Below are 17,465 nucleotides of genomic sequence, written 5' to 3' on the forward strand. Positions count from 1 at the left end.
TTGCTCACGGATCTTCGAAGGCTACAATGTTTGTGTAAATCGACTCTGCGATTCACCGTTTATCTATGACTTTAAATTAGCGACCCACAAAACTCTCAGGCCGCTGTACAAAGGAATTTCATTGCTATCCAGAACTGTGTTCATTCGTCGAGTTACTTGGTTACCCCCCTCATTTCACCTGCTTTTACGCGTGTAGAACTCAAATTTGAATATTATTGTTCCGCGAGGCTGGCGTTCAAAATGCGCATGCGGTCGGCAGTTGATATACAATTATTAAAAGCAGATTTCGAGGCAATGCAGGCGCTATTTTGGTCTTGTAGGCAACGAATATGGAAGGTAAAAACGCCTCTTGCATGCTGCAATTCAAGGGTGAAGCGAAACTTACATCAGAAGAATTTGTCAAAGTCTTCAAGGAATTCGACAAAGACGGTAAAATAATTTTCAACATATACAATACATAAATGCGTCTGACACGGTTTTGAATACAAAGCAGAGTCAACGTCTACTTCTCGTTGGACTTCCTCATTTAGGTAATGGCTTCATCGAAGCAGATGAACTCACCGATTTTCTAGTTGCTCTTCTAAGCGAAACTGGTAACGAGGTAGGCTGCAAAGGATGTTGAGTAATATGCAAAATCAAACCAACAGCGATCAAACGACAACTACAACAATCTTATCAGAGTTTTACTTGAACCTTGCATCTTCTTATTTATACTAGTCTTTTACCCTAACGATCTCACAGGTCATCGTAATTTGTCCTTAAGTTTTCCTTGTTTTCCTGTATTACGTTTGCTTTGTTGAACGCATTTGGATTTAAAACCACAATAAAAAGATATATTTATCTTAAGTAACATATGTATATTTTACTGCTTAATTTGGACTTACAGTCGACACTATCCTACTCCAAAACAAGTATTCGCGGATGACAAATATTCAATTTCAATCTCGAAGTCGTGAAGAAGATATATCTTCCTTCTTCTTTTAAAATGCATTAGTAATTTTCTTGCATTTTCACTCAAGTAACTTTCCTCGAAAAAGTCTCGTAAATTTCTTATGATTCATGTAAGTCTATGGTTATTGATTTGCAAACTGGTTTTTTTGGGATTCAGTTACGTTTAGCTTCACAATGAATAAGACCGTAAACCTTGCGTGTCTTGTTACAAGCGCAAACAGAAGAAATGTACAAAAGGGAACCGTATTTATTATTTTGCTTCAAGAAGATACTTTAAGGAGCCTCGTCTGTACTCATGAATGCAGCTCTGCATTATATTTGCCTTCTTTGTTAAAAAAGTACTTTACTAAGAAACCTGAGTCTCTTTTGATCCGGATATTCTGCTTTGAGTTACTTTCTGTCATTTTCACGTTTATATCTTTTTAATTAAAAGCGGCTTGCTGCTAAAATCCTTTTTTTTTTTCGCCCAACCATGTTCAGAGATTCAAAACGTAAACCCGCACTGACACACCGTTACCAAGAGCTTCGAATCAATCAAAGCTAAGCAAAAGTGATTGAATTTGACAAGGAAACATTGTTGCAGCTCAGTTTTGAAAACAGTGTTTGAAAATTTGAAAGAAGAAACAGCTGATTGCCAAGGAGTTTTTCCTTACGACTCGCCCATAACCTATTTATAGTTTTGTCCAACATTAAGCTCCTGTGATGTTTATTCTTATCCGGCCAATAAGGTGGCTAGATCATGTTTTGCATTAAAGAAGATGTAAACGGATTTTTTTCAAGGAATAACAACTTTGTGTCTGCCAAAATCCTTTGGCAACTACTCATGAAAAACCCTCACGCACATACATATGATTATGTCAGTCCAGAGTTGCATTCAAATGGAAATCGCAGTAAACTTGAACATAAACTAAGAAGGTTTTTTCATCATGACCTCAGGGCCTTTCCTTTCAATCATTTAAGACCAATTTGCGGCAATTTTATCTCCACAGGCATTTTTTCTTTCGAATAGGTATAATAAGCATATTGGTCAATTGTTCCTTATTATCATTTAATAATAATTGTCATGTTTACTATAAATATTTATACGAAATTGAGACCACTAAATTATTTTTTGGCTTTCACAAAACAGATAAAAAAATGTTTTTTTCTTGCAGCTTTTTTTGCAAGAAAAAAGTCACTTCATAAATACTCATGATCATATAAATGTAATTGTCATATCATCGAATGAGTTTGTCGACACATTCCATCGACTTACTAGTTTCCGTTGTTTAACAAAGATACTCTTATCGAATGAGAAAATACCATCCATTAGCTTTTATGAGCTCTCAGGCACCCTTTCGAGATTTGTGCCACGTTCAAAACAATGACGGGAATGGTCGTTTTTCACGCTTACGACAATCACACAATATTGTAGTTAGAATTCTTCTTTGGACTTTCCTTTCATTCATTAACACTAGCTTAGCGCGAAAAAGTTGTTTGCATCCACCGCAGTTACACTAAAAATTCAATACCCTATGAAATTACACAAGAAAGTATTATCATAATTGAGTTGAGTTATCATAATAATCTTGTTGCTTTACATAAGGCAAAACCTTTCAAGTTTAAGATGGTAAATTATTCATTCAAAATTTTTAACGAATCGTAAAGGTGAAAGGAAGGCTATGACATACAGATACAAAATAGACAGGTCTCGTATCATTTCACCAATATTTTACCTTATCAGGCTCTCGTTTGCACAGCACGGATCAATTCGTATTTTTATTTGAATTTCAAAACTATGTTAACTAAAAATTAAGAGACCAAAGTTTTAAGCCTTGGTTTAAAAAGGACACCTGTTTATTTTAACCCGCCATTGCTAATTTTAAGATCTTGAGAGCTGGATCGAGGAGAAAATGACGTCAAAGGCTCACTAGTTCAAGAATGCAATGCGTGTGTACCCTACCGTGTAGCAAACCGTGTAGTAAACGGCCTTTGGATAAAAATCAAAGCTCAAAATTATGCCAGACAGGTGTTAAGCTATCTGAAGGAAAAAAGGAAGTGATTTTCTTCTTATTACAGGGGCACTTTAAAAATTTCATTAATAATTCATGAGCCTAACATTCTATCAAAACACCGATGAAACGTCACGTGTATGAGCTTTATACCCTGATAAAACACTTCTCGTTAGTATTCTTTATATAAAGAATACTAATAAGGCATAGCTTGTTTTTCTTGTATTCTAATATTCACCTCTCACAATTTGAACCAAATTTGTTTTGAGTCCAGAGGGACACGCTCTTTGTGGAATGCTTTTTAAGCCGTTCAAGAAACCTCGCAGCACGTGTTTTATCGAGTCTAAAAACACTCGGCTACGCGTCGTGTTTTAAAACCCCGATAAAACACTGCTGCTCGTTTTTTAAACATTACTTTAAAGTTACGAATTAACGTCCCTCCTTTTGCAGGGAAAATTTGACAATTTCTTATATTAATTAGTGAATTGTTACTATTCGTGCAGAACCCAAATGAAGAGGAACTAATCGAATTCAAGCAGTTCATTCTAGACAAGTTTGATGATAATTTTGATGGCAAAATCAGCATGCCAGAGGTAAGAAAACTAACCGTGATGGAAGCCATCAAGATAAACGTATGAAAAATTGGCTCAAACAAAATAGAACGTATTACTGAGGGATCCGGGAAGAAATCTCGTAATTCCAAATCTAAGTATTTCTTTTCCCGTTTTTTATAGTTTTCTGTTGTTTACCCACCCTCTTTCAGAGGCTCGGGCCCAGAGTGATTTCTTTCACGATCAAGGTGTTTTTGGCCACGGGGGAGGACCCCCATATGTAAAGGGGAGGGATGTTCGTCGTCTCGCTTAGGGGTGTAAATTTCAGATTTTGGTCTCACTTGGGGTCTTCTGGGCAAAACGCCATCAGATGTGGCCGTGAAGGTCTCCTTCAGGGTTGCGAGCGAAGAAATATAAAAGCGTATGTTTACACTTTTACATTTCTTCAGGAAGGTGAATGTATTATATAATAATGTCTTTGCCATTATTAAAAGTCACGGTATTTTTCGTTTTTCACTGTTTTAATATGGTCTCTCTTAGGGGTCATTAAAACGCCTGGGCCACGCCCAAATTGGTCTCTTTCTGCGGTTTAATTTAAAATTTCCGACAAGCATCTCTCCTCTTCTTATATGGGAGTCCCCTCCGGCGGTTTTGGTTCCATTCCGTGTCAGAAGCCTTTTGCAGTCAATGCACAGTCTTTGATGCCTGCCGATCCTGTTCTTGTTGTGCATTAAAAAAAAAAAAAAAACACTGAAAAGTAACGTCGAGTTACATTAACGGATAAGGCCTCAAGCGAACATTTCCAGTTTAAAAGGACATCGAAAATCAACTGGGATTCCCCTTTATTAATTTTTCTTTGATTAAGGCTTAACTGAGTTTTTTTTTACTCCAAAGGGGTAAATCCTTGACTCCAGCTCTTTTAAAAGTGTACACTTTTACATCCGAGATTATCCCTGCTCAAACTGAGTTCCCTAGCATGGTAAGGGTGTCCACTCAAAAACTTGCCTTGCTGGGCTGAAATTCAATTCTTTCTTCTTTGACTTCATTAGTTGGAAAACATTCTTCCAACAGAAGAAAACTACTTGGCGCAGTTTCGGGATGAGTTTCAAGCGAACAAAATGGACAGCGTACAATTTATCAAGGTACAGGGTAACATGGGCTGATGTAATCAAATCGCAATACGATCCCTTCTAGGATATGACGACAAAAGTATCATGATTTGCGTCTCTGATTTTCTGTAGCGCTTATAGCATCGATGTAATTAAAGGGGCTATTAGCATTATTTTAGGGTGTTCAGGGGAAGTCTTAAGTTATTAAAATAATTAATTGAAGCTATGATCCTCGCAGTTTTGGACGCAATTTTTTTTGCAATTGCGTAAAAAAGCCTGAAAAAGCCAGGACTTCAACGGAGTTTGAACCCGTGACCTCGCGATACCGGTGCGACGCTCTAACCAACTGAGCTATGAAGCCCACTGACGTTGCGAGCTGGTCATTTGTGGGTTCCAATGTTCCCGTGAGGAATGAATCAACGATGAAATGATATATGAAATGCGGATATGAAATCAAGTGAAGGTATGATCCTCGCAATTATAAACGCAATTTTTTTGCAATTGCGTAAAGAAGCCTGAAAAAGTCAGGACTTCAACGGGGTTTGAACCCGTGACCTCACGATACCGCTGCGACGCTCTGACCAACTGAGCTATGAAGCCACTGACGTTGGGAGCTGGTCATTTGTGGGTTCCAATGTTCCCGTGAGGAATGAATCAATGATGAATGATATATGAAATGAATCATATATGAACTGCGGATATGAAATCAAGTGAAGCTATGATCCGCGCAGTTATATCATTTCATCGTTGATTCATTCCTCACGGGAACATGGGAACCCACAAATGACCGGCTCCCAAAGTCAGTGGCTATTTGAACCTTACGGCGCCTGCTTACTCTTCGTGCTAACGTAAATGCCCTAATTAGAGCCGCTTTTGATTGTTCTTCACGAAAACCAATGAGAAGACACTTTTTTTCAGGGTTCCCCCTGAGCTCTTCTCTCCCTCAACCAAGAGAAGAGCTCTGGGGTCTAGATTGATTGGATCGTTATAGGACTCAGCTCTATTCTGTTTAGGATTAAGATTAAGGCATTGTTATACTCAGCAATTTTTCTTGCAACTCGCGATAGCCTATAGAAATCTTGTTGCGACGAAAGTTCTCACATTGCAAAGAAATTTCCTGATGGGTGCTACTCTAGGCCATTCGGTTTATAAACGTTTCTGGCAACTTGGCTTGTTTTCGACGATCACATGAAGTTAAAGGAACATTTTCATTTGCCGCAAACTGTTGCGAAATAAGTTGGAGGACGGATTTTACACTGCTCAATGATTGAGAAATTCGTTGCAACATGAATCGAAGCGTTGTGGAAAGTAGAACTCAATTGTACTATCCGAAACTGTACATGTTTCTGCAACTTGTCTTGCCGCCTTGGCCATGGCATTGCAATTCAACTGCTGCGCGAAAATTAGCACAATTTGACGACGCCTAAGGCTTTATTGCTTTTCTTTTATATTTTTTTGTGCTCATTGTTTCCTGAACCAATCACAAGAGCCTCTCTAACACCTGTGTCTTGTCCCTTTTTTCCCTCGAAAGCCGTAATATAAAGAAACTGATAGTAGGTTTCGCCATCTTAAATGTCTAAATGTTGCATTCTTGCAATTGTAATGAAAGAGACTTACATTCTTTTCTACCTCGATTTTGTAGTATACAGAAGATACGTCATCATCACCTTTGTGATGCACCTTTACATCCAAATTTGCATTCGCACTGGCAAAGATCCCGATCCTGTTCGGAGCGTTAATCATTTTCCGAGTTTGAACGCGTCTGCATCGATAAGTACGTCTCTGTAGAAGGGTAATAGGTCCCGTTGCTTTGCTTTCTCGATGTTTTCTTTTAGATATGGAATCACTATGACAGTGACATGAGTGGGTATCTTGAGGGAGATGAAATCGATGCCTTTCTCAGGGACATGCTGCAACAGCAGGGCTGCAATGCAAATACTCAGCTAATCAAAGACTTCAAACAGTTCATAGTAAGATTACTATCGAATTGTATGGCTCAGACCAATAGGAATAACTTTCGTGTTGAAATAGCAGAGGGGGTGGCGAAGCAGATCTCTTATGGAATTAGATTCCTGCAGGAGTCCATGGCTAGGAGCGATCAAGCCCTATAGTTAGCTTTTGTCGCGGCATTTTTACAGACCGATGTATTTTCAGCCTACCTTTTCCCACGAAAAGGCAGTTTCGGTCCGGTGACGCAATGCCGTCAAGTTAGTTTCCTGTGATAGGTTATCGGGCCCCGAGAGAGTCTCATTCGAGTGAAATTCAATCCAAAAATAAATCGGTCTATGAAAACTCCGTGACAGGAATATAGGGCAATTATTCGCTCCTAGAGTTGGAGGCGGTGGCCTCATGGTCAGTGTGCTCGACTCCGGATCAAGTGGTCCGGGTTCGGATCCTGGCTGGGGACATTGTGTTGTGTTCTTGGGCAAGACACTTTACTCCCACGGTGCCCCTCTCCACTCAGGTGTATAAATGGGTACCGGCGAAATGCTGGGTTAACCGTGCGATGGACTAGCATCCCATCCAGGGGGGAGTAGAAATACTCCTAGTCGCTTCATGCTAAGGAACCGGAGATAAGCGCCGGCCTGATGGGCCTTCTGGCTCGTAAGCAGAGACTTTACCTTTATTCGCTCCTAGTCATGGGTTCCTGATTCCTGTTCATATCAAGATTTCATTTTACCAGTCACATATGTAGATATTTTCACCCCATCTGATAATTTGCAGCCGAGGCAAAAAAAAAAGTTCTAGGTGTTCACTATCGATCACTTACGTCAAGTCGCCATGTTGGTGAAACGACAGCCATGTTGATTTCTTAAATGAATCGTTTAGGAATTGAGCTTAGCGACATTCTTATTTTTAGTGTAAGACAAAGCCGTTTGGCTGGTGAGTTAAACCAGTAGAACCTGCAGAAGCATCAGTGAGATTGTGTAATGTTGATAACCTCCCACACAGTGTTGAAACCACTTCTCTTCGTCATTACCGCTATCGTTATCATTGCCATTGTCATTACCGTTACCGTTATCGTTAGCGTTATCGTTATCGTTATCATCATCATTCTACTTCACCATGTGATCTTTCTTGCTTTAAGATGGATCATCACGATGACAACAAGGATGGGAAAATTGGTTTAAAGGAATTGTCCAGGTGGGTTCTCAATTGGTCGTTTTATATAGTTTTACTGAAAACACTGTCAATTGATTTTACCAGTAGTGCAGTTTTAAAACGCAGTTTTTATCAATCTACGGGCGACCTTTAACCTGTAAGGCATTAACTAAAAAATACTCTGTTTTGGTTTTTCACAACTTGCGAGAGTTATCCAAAGCGAAAGTCTTGGGAGTGCACTATAAGTTTCTGTAGCCTAGTTATGCCAGTGTTTGATATATAATAGTTATTTGGACGCCCAATCGTTCAACACTTAATACCGTATATTATTATATACTCAACAAACTAAGCCGCTTCTGATTGGTCAATGACGAATGCATAAATCGGTTATAGAGTGCAATACGGAAGTTTTGCTATGGAAACAAAGCGATGGAGTGATTTTGTTGAGTATATAATAAATAAAAGATCGTTACTCGTGATGTTTTGAGAGGCGTAGGCGAGTGCAATTTGAAAAGTTTCAAAGCATCACGTTTTGAAAGTTTTCAAATTTCACGATAATTTTCAAATTGCACTCGCTTACGGCTCGTGCAATGTTGAAAAGTTTCAAAACATCACTCGTGCCGATAAAATCGCGAAATGCACTCGCTTTCATTCGATTTCCTATACAAATTAACACAAAAGACGTATACGACATGATATATTTTACGGATCCAAAGAACCGGCTCAAGCGGAATGATTAGACTGAACTATGTGATTATATTATCAACCGGTGAAGAGCCCGGACCGTTGAACATAGATGAGCGTTAGTACTGCTTAAAAGAGCAAATAACAAAAACTTTTGAATGACCTGAAGGTAACTGTCTCGATCCCAAAGTGAGAGCTGGCGGGCTCCGACAAGCTCGTCATCCATGAAGGATGCCAGAAAAATTACTAGTTAGATACCTAATATGCAAAGTTAAAGAAATTAATATGTATTACTAAGTTATGCCATACATAATTGTTTCCTAAATCCGAACAGTGGTCTCATCCTTTATGTGTATCTGTATATTTTCACGCAGCAATCGTTAAACTCCTCTTATCTTAATAAAGCCTTTCATTTTCGTATAACTGGCAGCGAAGAACAGGCCAGACCACACCGTGTAACGAGAACAAAAAGGTCTCCACACGTCATGCATTTAGGGAACTTCTTGTCTTATTCACTGTGGATAATGTGAAGTTTCCTATCCATAATGCAATGTAATTACTGTATATTATACATTATTTTATTTCAAATTATTGTTTGCTAGCATTCTGCCAAAGGAGGAAAACTTCTTTGCAAAGTTTCAGGTAGGTGTGAACTCCGTTCATGCTGTAAATTGTACGTTGAAGGCGAACAACAAAAAGGCACGAAGCCAGTTGTGAGGGAGAGTTCTCTATTCCCCATCTCACCACCCCCTCCTCATTGGATTGACTGAACACCACGCAAAGTTTGATAAATACCAACGATGTAGCATTTTTTTCATATTCACCTCACGTAGTCACTGTCCAACACTGATAACACTTAGTTCAGGAGATTGGATAGCGAAGTGGACGTCGTACTTGCACTCCCAGAGTTTTGCGAAGTACGGCAAAGAGGGTTAGGCTAGGTTCGTCCTCCGCTTATGCTGTGAGGCGTAGTGGGGAGAAGCCGTCTGTCGTTAGCCTGTGTACAACCGCCCGCTCTCCGAAAAAAAAAAATCGGAGAGGAGCGTCTGTGATTTACCGTTAGTAATCGTGTTCCGAAATAATTTTGCATACATTTTTAATTGATCTACGCTGACCAAAATTTGCAGGGCTCATATTTCGTTGGAGCTAAATTCTCAAAATGGTGGTCAATGAGGTAGATTTCAAACGTGCATTGAAGAGCGTCTCGGATAGTTTTAAGATACCTTGGCTTTATTGCATAGAAGCCCTCTTTAAAGGAAAGGATGTATTTGCAAGCCTTCCAACCGGGTACGGCTCTGATCTTCAGAGCAGCACAGATCGTTGCCGATGAGCTGTAATTTTCCTCGATGTGTTCACATTTCAAATATTCCAGGGCATTACGCTTTGTAGATTGTGCTTGAGAATGGCTAGGCTGGTCCGATCAAGGCGTTGGGATTACATTGACTGGTAAGGAATAGCGGGAGACGTTTTCGAGTGGACAATCTTTTGAATAGTGCTATATGCACCTCGTGAAGAGCGCTTTCGTTTCTTTTGCGCTGACAACAATTCCTACAAATGTACGGCGAATCAATTTCCACTTTACACTCCATAGATAACAATTCCGCTCGTACTTTAAAAGAAAAACCTCTTTGACAATCAAAAAGATTTTTATTCGTATTTTGTACCGTGCTCAAAGTACACACGAACTCATCGTAAAATCTCTCACGGTGGTTCTCACGGTGTTGATGTGGAGAAAAAATTTTAAAAAAGCTCGTTGTCTCAATGATGTAATGATCGATGGGTAATAACCAATCAAATCATTTTCCACACATTCCAGGAAAAATCACGTGGTATGGAACACGATTATCAACGGTAAATCACAGACGCTCCTCTCCGATTTTTTTTTTTTTTCGGAGAGCGGGCGGCTGTACACAGGCTATCTGTCGTTCGCCATCTTGCTTGCATTTGCCATAGATGGGCCTTGGTCGGAGACGATCTCTTAAATTCCATCTATCTATCGCTTCCTGGGTCGAACTCGGGCTCTGGCAGCATTTCCTCTGATGATGTAGGCTTTGGATGCAGGCTGATTTGGTGGCATTCTTGTCACGTGACCGAACCACTTGATTTTCTGCTGGTCTATGTACTCCGTCACTGGTCTTACTACTACCCTTTTTCCAAAGAAATACACCAAAATGGGTGTCGCAGTTTTAACACTTTTAACAAACCGTACTATTTGGAAGGATTAAATCTATCCAACTGTTTCACGTAAACGCAACTTTATGATGCCTTCAAAAACTCATTAATAATTCACGAGCCTATTATCCTCTCAGATGACAGAAATCAGTCACTTGCATACATCTTTATAGCCGGTATAGAATGATCATTCTGAATTAAGCCCGGAGAGGGTTTTGATTTCGGTCTCGGGGAAAATCGGGGTACAATACATAAACAATGAAATCATCACGGAATTATTAATGAAAATATGATTACCGTGATCGCTATATAAAGATCGCTAGTGATTTTTATATAAATATCACTTCTGCTCTTTATAAAATAGTCCTCATAATTTTCATCGAAATTTCAGCCATTACAAACTTTTACCCATCCTCCTTCCAAACTTCTTCAAAAAATTAAATGTTGTCAACCAAAAAATTTAACGACTCTGCCGTCATGGTAATGTTTGCATCTAGGCTTTGGATTTTTTCCCGTTCCACGTGGAACCTTGCTTCTTCGTTACCTGCTTGTTTGTTCAGTCTTGCATTCTGCCACTGTGCGACTATTGAAAGACCAATTTGTGACATATCTGTTGATTTTGAAAAGGATTTTTCCAACAAGGCTTTTTCCTCATCGGCAGTTTTCAATTCTCTGAACTTTCCCTTTCGTAGCATTTTTAACCAATCTTCTTCAACCACCGCCTACTGCAACAAAGAAAGAACTGAAGGGAAAAAACATGCTTTTAAAAGGGTTGTCCTAAAATCCGGAATCCGGAATCCGGAATCACAGGTCATTGTTTTACCAATACAGAGAGTAAAAACTCCTAAACATTCATAAAAGCTAACCTTAGGCCTAAAAACGTTTGTTTAGGCCTAATTAGGCCTAAGGTCAGCTTTTATGAATGTTTAGGAGTTTTTACTCTCTGTATTGGTAAAACAATAACCTGTGATTCCGGATTCCGGATTCCGGCTTTTAGGACAACGCCTTTTAAAGTTACCATACTGGTTATGAGGTCCACTTGTTTTCCTTGTATGCTAATATCTTCCCCTCACAATTTGAACCTTTGTTCGGACTCCCGAGGGACACAATTTTTATTGAATGTTTTTGAAGCCGTTTAAAAAACTCGCAGCATGTGTTTTATCGGGACTAAAAACACTCGGCTACGCCTCGTGTTTTTAAACCCTATAAAATACTGCTGCTCGTTTTTTAAACATTACATATGAAACACCATTGAATGCTTAACAAGATGCACTCATTAATGTGAAGTAATAGGTTATCATGGAAGCAAAAGAGCCATCTAAAAACACTGCATATATTGTTTAAACGCGCGCATGTCAAAAACGAATGCGGTGACCCTCATTTTTTATTGCAGGAGTTTTATTAGCACGCTAATATAAAGCTCCTTGCAAAGTAAAAAAAAAAAAATGCTCTGGAGCGTATTCATAGCCACCTTCACAATTGGGAAATTTTAAGGTGCCTCTAAATCCTTTCCAGAAATTTTTTAATAAACTTTGCAGAGAGTTTCAACTTAGTGTGCTAATCACTTCCAACAATAAAAGATGGGGGTCGCCGAGTTCGTTTTTGAGGTACAAAATCTAGGGCGTTTTTAGATGGTTCTTTTGTTGCCATGGTAATTTATTACCTTCCCATTAATATGTGCACCTTGTTAAGCAGTTATTGGTGTTTCATTTCGCACCATAACATTGCCTTTAAGTGAAGCATTGTTGTAGAGGTCATCCTTCTAATCAAAGTCCCCTCCAAATTGTTGAAATTGGTTTTAAGTCACCTTAATTGACCGAATGCAAAAATGGCCGCCAACAAATTATTTTCTTTTTTGTTTGTGTTAATTAGCCTAACTAGCCTCGTTTTAAAGCCCAAATTCTTTCAATTTTACGCGGGTAAACGCGGCTAGTTAGGCTAATTAACACAAAGACAAAAGAATAATTTGTTGGCGGCCATTTTTGCATTCGGTCAATTTAGCCAATGATATCCTTGTTGCCTCGCGTTGCCGTCCGTCGTCGTCGTTACCAAGTACTTCTGAAGTGTACGGATGTTGCCAATGAGAAATCACCTGGTTCCCGTCTGTTCACTGCAGTTACGTGCCAACAGCTGTTGGGTGGTATTAACAATGTATAGAAACGTGACCATCTGCATGGAAGTAGTACCCTTTGCAAGGAGTAAGGTTCACATGGCGGTCATGAACTGGGCCTCTCTGGTTTCAACCAAGCCCTTGGCCACGAAGATTAGTTCCATCTTCCGATACTTTGATTTTCATCGCTCGTGAATTTAAAACAGACTCCTTGTTAATTACAGCGGATCCGAGATCACAGATCTACAGCATACCGGCTGTAAATATTAATGGCGCCTGTCCAGAATTGCTTTTAATTAGATGCATATGGATTTCCATAAGCGTCACGAGGTGTCTCCTTGCTCTTCTCCCAAACTTCAACATCACTTTAAGCTTGTGTCTCAGAATACAGACATGCAATTAAAATCGCAGCTTGTGAAGTTAAAACGAACAAATGCATTTCCCAGCAAGGATGGCACAGTCAGTTAGTGCGCGGCCTTGGTGCAAGAGGTCCTGAGCTCGATTCCCGGATCTCGCATCCTTGTTTCGACTTCTTTCCTTTCCGTGTAGCTAAGTAGCGTTAAATACCCGTAAAACGGAGCACTGATGGAGAGGGGGGAGTAAAATGAGCGCACCGTCGACCTCAGGTTTGTCAGTTGAATTTCTGTTACGAGTTATCGACGTTAAATATGGTTACTTTACTTTACTTTACTTTACTTCCCCTAAGCTAAAAATAAAGTTAACTTTAACCTTCTGTTATTGTTGGCAATAAATAGCAAACTCGTAGACTTAAAGGGACGCTCGTGTTGGATGTCAAAATCGGGCTTGCATCTATTTAGGCATATTTCTGGATATGAATGCTGGCTGCAAGGACGGTGATTGGCGCCGCCACTTATTACTGTAATCAGAAAACAGTAATTTCAAATCTAAATATCTTTAGGGGAAGCCAGCGCTATCAAGGGAAGATTTCGACGCTGTATTTGATCACTACGATGCGGTAGGTTTTACAAAATGAGTGCTTTTCGTGAATGTCCTATATGTATCTCATGTTAAATACGAGTTACGCCAAATCATTCGTTGCATTACGTGAATAAAATCATAGTTCCCATATTGGTGGCCATATTGAATTTACCATCTTTCTTATTGGAACTGCCAAACTTCTGGGAATCTTTTAGTAAAGTTTTTAGCAACAATTATTTTTAGGATGAGTCGTGGAATATGAGAAATGTGAGAAAAACTCATAGGTAATTTGAATTTAATGATATGCGAGCTTATATGGCATCGTCAGTTTTCGATAAACATTAATTTTCAAACGGAATTGTAGCTTCTGTGGCGTTTTTAATTTTAATTTCCTTTTTTTTTTAATAAACGTGCTGTCTATGCAAAGGACAACAGTGGAGAGATTGATGCTTCGGAGCTATTGGTTCTTCTGCGTGACGTAATGAAGAAAATGAAATTGGTAAGGAAGAGTGGAATTTTAATGGCACCTCCACTAAAACAACAAAATAACTTTAAACCACAGAACATAATGTTTATGATATAAATTTTTCTTGCTTTTTTTTTCCAACGAAAGTGTTTGTATCCAAAATGAATGAATTTCAAGAACGCATGTTTTGGTTTTCATATTTCCCGGGCGCCGCCATCTTGAATAATTGTGATGTGTCATGGTCTCCCTATTCTTTCACAACAAAGGCTCTTTGTGTGAAAAAAAATAGAAAAACCTTAATTAAATAACAATGACCACAACCAGGTTTTCTGAGCCAGCGAGACTGAGCACCCTCAGCAAACCAATGTCTTAACGAAAACCGCTGGTCAGCAACCTGGTTCTGGTCATTGCTGTCTGAGGTCTTCCAAAACAATAAGACAACACAATAAATGCTTAATCAGTTCCACTTCCCATAAGGGGCTTTTCAGGGCCAATGAAACACGATGAAGGAAACGACAGACAACAGCTGTTAAGAATCCCAACTGGCCAGAGGCAAGCCAGTTGGCTATTTACAAGTGCAGCTGAGAAATTAAACCAGGGACTACCAGGATCGTATCCAGCTAGTGGTTAGAGCGGGTTTTGAACCCGGGATCCTCGGATCTCAAAACAAACGCACCAAACACTACACCGCACTGTCTCCCTTGGCAACCGTAACACGTCACAACCATTCAAGCTGGCGACTCCCGGGAAACATCAAAACCAAAACAAGCTTTAATGAAATCCATTTATTTCGGATACAAACACTTTTTGGAAGAAAATTGTCTAACAAATTTGATTGCAGATATGTTTTTGTTGGGTTTAAAAAACGTGCATAGCCGCTTGGAGATACGAAATTTCTCTTCGAGTGTTCGCTGCGCTCACTCGTGAAATAATTTTCAACACTCGAAGAGAATTTCGTACCTCCAAGCGGCCATATAATATCCTCTATATATTTTTGGACGTTTTTCAGTAAAAAGATACATTCAGATTCCATCGCTTTCCACCGGCGTCGAGGTCGAATGTACAGATTGGTAGGTTATGTGAAAGCATTAATTGATTTCAGCATCCGTGGCTTCGGGTCAACTCTCGGTTTGGCTTCGGAAGTTTGATTGACAGAACTGGTTGAAGCGCAGTTTGGCCTTTGGCGTTTGAAAATGAGATTCCGCAGAATTATGAAAATTGCAGTAATCAGGCCGCTAATAATCACGCTGTCTTCGGTTTTGGTTAAGTCTCCCTGACGTTTTTCAGGTTGTCGCCAAATTTTGGACGCCATCTTCTTTCCTTATGTTAAGACTAAGGCATATTTGCTATGTCGACGGTGTCAGTTATGTCAAGTTGGACAAGTTTGTGTTGAAGACCTTGTCGACATAACTGACTGATAACGGTCGAGCCAAGTAGGGATGCATATGAATGTAAACTCATTCCAGGCTTTTTATCTAGGAGCCAGACAGCGCCCAGGAACTGGAAAAAATGAGAGATGTTGTCCTTGGTGTTTCGGACAAAAATAATGATGGAAAACTATCTCGAGGCGAGCTGGCACTACTGCTATCAGATGTAAACTAATAACTGGAAGCGGTATGGAGAATATCTTTATAATCAAGTTTTAAGGAATTGGGAATCGTTGTCCCAGCTTGACAAAACAAGAAGTGAAGGAGATATGTTTGTAATGACCTGTCGGCACTGGCGCAGACTTTGTTCGTTTGCTATAACAGCCGGATTACGTTACCAAACATAAATATTATGAACCTGTGCTTTCAGTTATAAGTCGAAGGCATATATCTTCAAAATTCTGGCATAATTTTTTCCAGCAACAATAAATATGCTATCGAATTTGGAATAAAATTGAGAAAGTGTTTACTGGACTTAAATAAACGTTTCATTTTTATTTGTGCATTTTGCACGCCGAATATGCAGTCGCAAAATGTCAACTTTTGTATTAGCGAAGGACTCTTTTCATTTCTGTTAAGAGTTTCATTAGAAGTTGTTGAAATGTTCTGCTTGCATGTGAACTTGTCCCTCTGTGCTGTTTAATCAATAAATGACACCAACACCGCCCTAGAGATTGTGAGTTAGTTATTTGAAATGTGGGGGGCTGTTGGAGTCGGCGTGGAGGGGGGAGCGGGGGGACCCCGGGCTCGTTCCCCGGAACTCGAAGTCACACCCGGATTGAGTCTCTTCCCCGAGAAATTTTCTCTGGGAACTGCGCTTTTCCCCTCTCGTTCAGACCCAACATCCGATTTAATTTTTTTTTTCTCAGTGCTCGCCGGCTTTCTTAACTTGAGAATTTAATTATATAATGAATGTTATCATTATCTAATAAAGGCAATTTCGAAAGGTTATTTTTGTATTTTTTGCCCAAGCGTTGACGACGTCACAGAATCTCGTTAGAGAGCGTTTCACGTAACGTCACTGTGGCATGCATTGCCGGTATCCCTCGCTCCCCCTACCCGGCAAAAAGAGGCTGCCATACTTTTGCCTGACATTAATTCTCCGGGAGTGCTTCGTTGCAGATCAAGTGAGTGAATTGGATTTATCAAGAAACCATAGCCTGTTTGATGTGCCAAACTCCCAGACTCGAACTGACAGCTATTTTTCTCAAACTTTTCTTTGGCTCAGTAGGCAGTTATAGTTGTTGTTCAAGGGAGAGAAAACGCACTTTTGATGCTAACAAGAATATGTTAATCTAAGGAAAGAACGCAGGCCGTGTGAACAACTTTTTGATTGAGGAGATGTATCTTTGTTAATGATGGCTCGGGCATAATCGGGTAAAATTCCGAGTGCTTTGAGCGCAAAAAGTCGAACTTTTGACCTTTCAAATTCCCATGAATTACTACTGAGCTACAAGAGACTCGTGGAAGCTTGGCCATCAAAGTATGTGGTTAATTCAGCGGACATAACCCCTGTATATAGACAAGAGAGGATGAGATAAGTCCCTCATACATATAGACCTCTTTCAATTATGAGTGTCATGAAAGGGGAGGGGGGAGGGGTGGTAATCCCATTTTCTAGCCCAAATTTGGACAAAATCCCAGTCCTAGTGGCAAGTCTTCTTAGAAATCCCAATCCCCGCTAATAAAATCTCAACCGGATTTATGATAGAAAAAATGTAATATTTTAGAGCATCGGTTTGCTGTATGAAGCAGTTAACGATAAATATAAAATGAAACATTATTGGAGAACGGAGGCAATAAAGACAGCCCGAGGCATAATTTGTAGCTGCATGGGATTGCTTACCTAAGTGTCCGCAAAAAATGGCCTGCTATCAACTGGTACGTGAAAGCATTCTGAATGGTGCAGTGTCCGGTTTCTCTACGTCACCTTCAGAGTCACTGTCATCATTATCACGTCAAA

The 17,465-nt window shown here is 39.7% G+C and overlaps 1 protein-coding gene across 1 annotated transcript; it reads left to right on the forward strand.

The window, feature by feature from the left end:
- The first annotated feature begins 269 nt into the window (after nt 1-269).
- On the forward strand, nt 270-16,176 carry LOC137985563 (calretinin-like). The gene is made up of 10 exons (XM_068833218.1): nt 270-429; nt 531-601; nt 3,446-3,535; nt 4,543-4,635; nt 6,438-6,572; nt 7,691-7,746; nt 8,991-9,030; nt 13,590-13,646; nt 14,037-14,108; nt 15,555-16,176. The coding sequence occupies exons 1-10, from the start codon at nt 330-332 to the stop codon at nt 15,675-15,677; spliced, it is 837 nt and encodes a 278-aa protein (XP_068689319.1). The 5' UTR covers nt 270-329; the 3' UTR covers nt 15,678-16,176.
- Nucleotides 16,177-17,465: the final 1,289 nt, after the last annotated feature.

Source organism: Montipora foliosa, chromosome 1, assembly GCF_036669935.1.
Source record: "Montipora foliosa isolate CH-2021 chromosome 1, ASM3666993v2, whole genome shotgun sequence".
In the NCBI taxonomy this organism is placed as follows: domain Eukaryota; kingdom Metazoa; phylum Cnidaria; class Anthozoa; order Scleractinia; family Acroporidae; genus Montipora; species Montipora foliosa.

Bases quoted from the DNA above. Each gene is read 5' to 3' on its own strand.
- LOC137985563 (XM_068833218.1), top strand. From the start codon at position 330: ATGGAAGGTAAAAACGCCTCTTGCATGCTGCAATTCAAGGGTGAAGCG. The intron at 4,636-6,437 runs GTACAGGGTAAC...GTTTTCTTTTAG, and splicing joins ACAGCGTACAATTTATCAAG to ATATGGAATCACTATGACAG. The intron at 9,031-13,589 runs GTAGGTGTGAAC...AAATATCTTTAG, and splicing joins ACTTCTTTGCAAAGTTTCAG to GGGAAGCCAGCGCTATCAAG.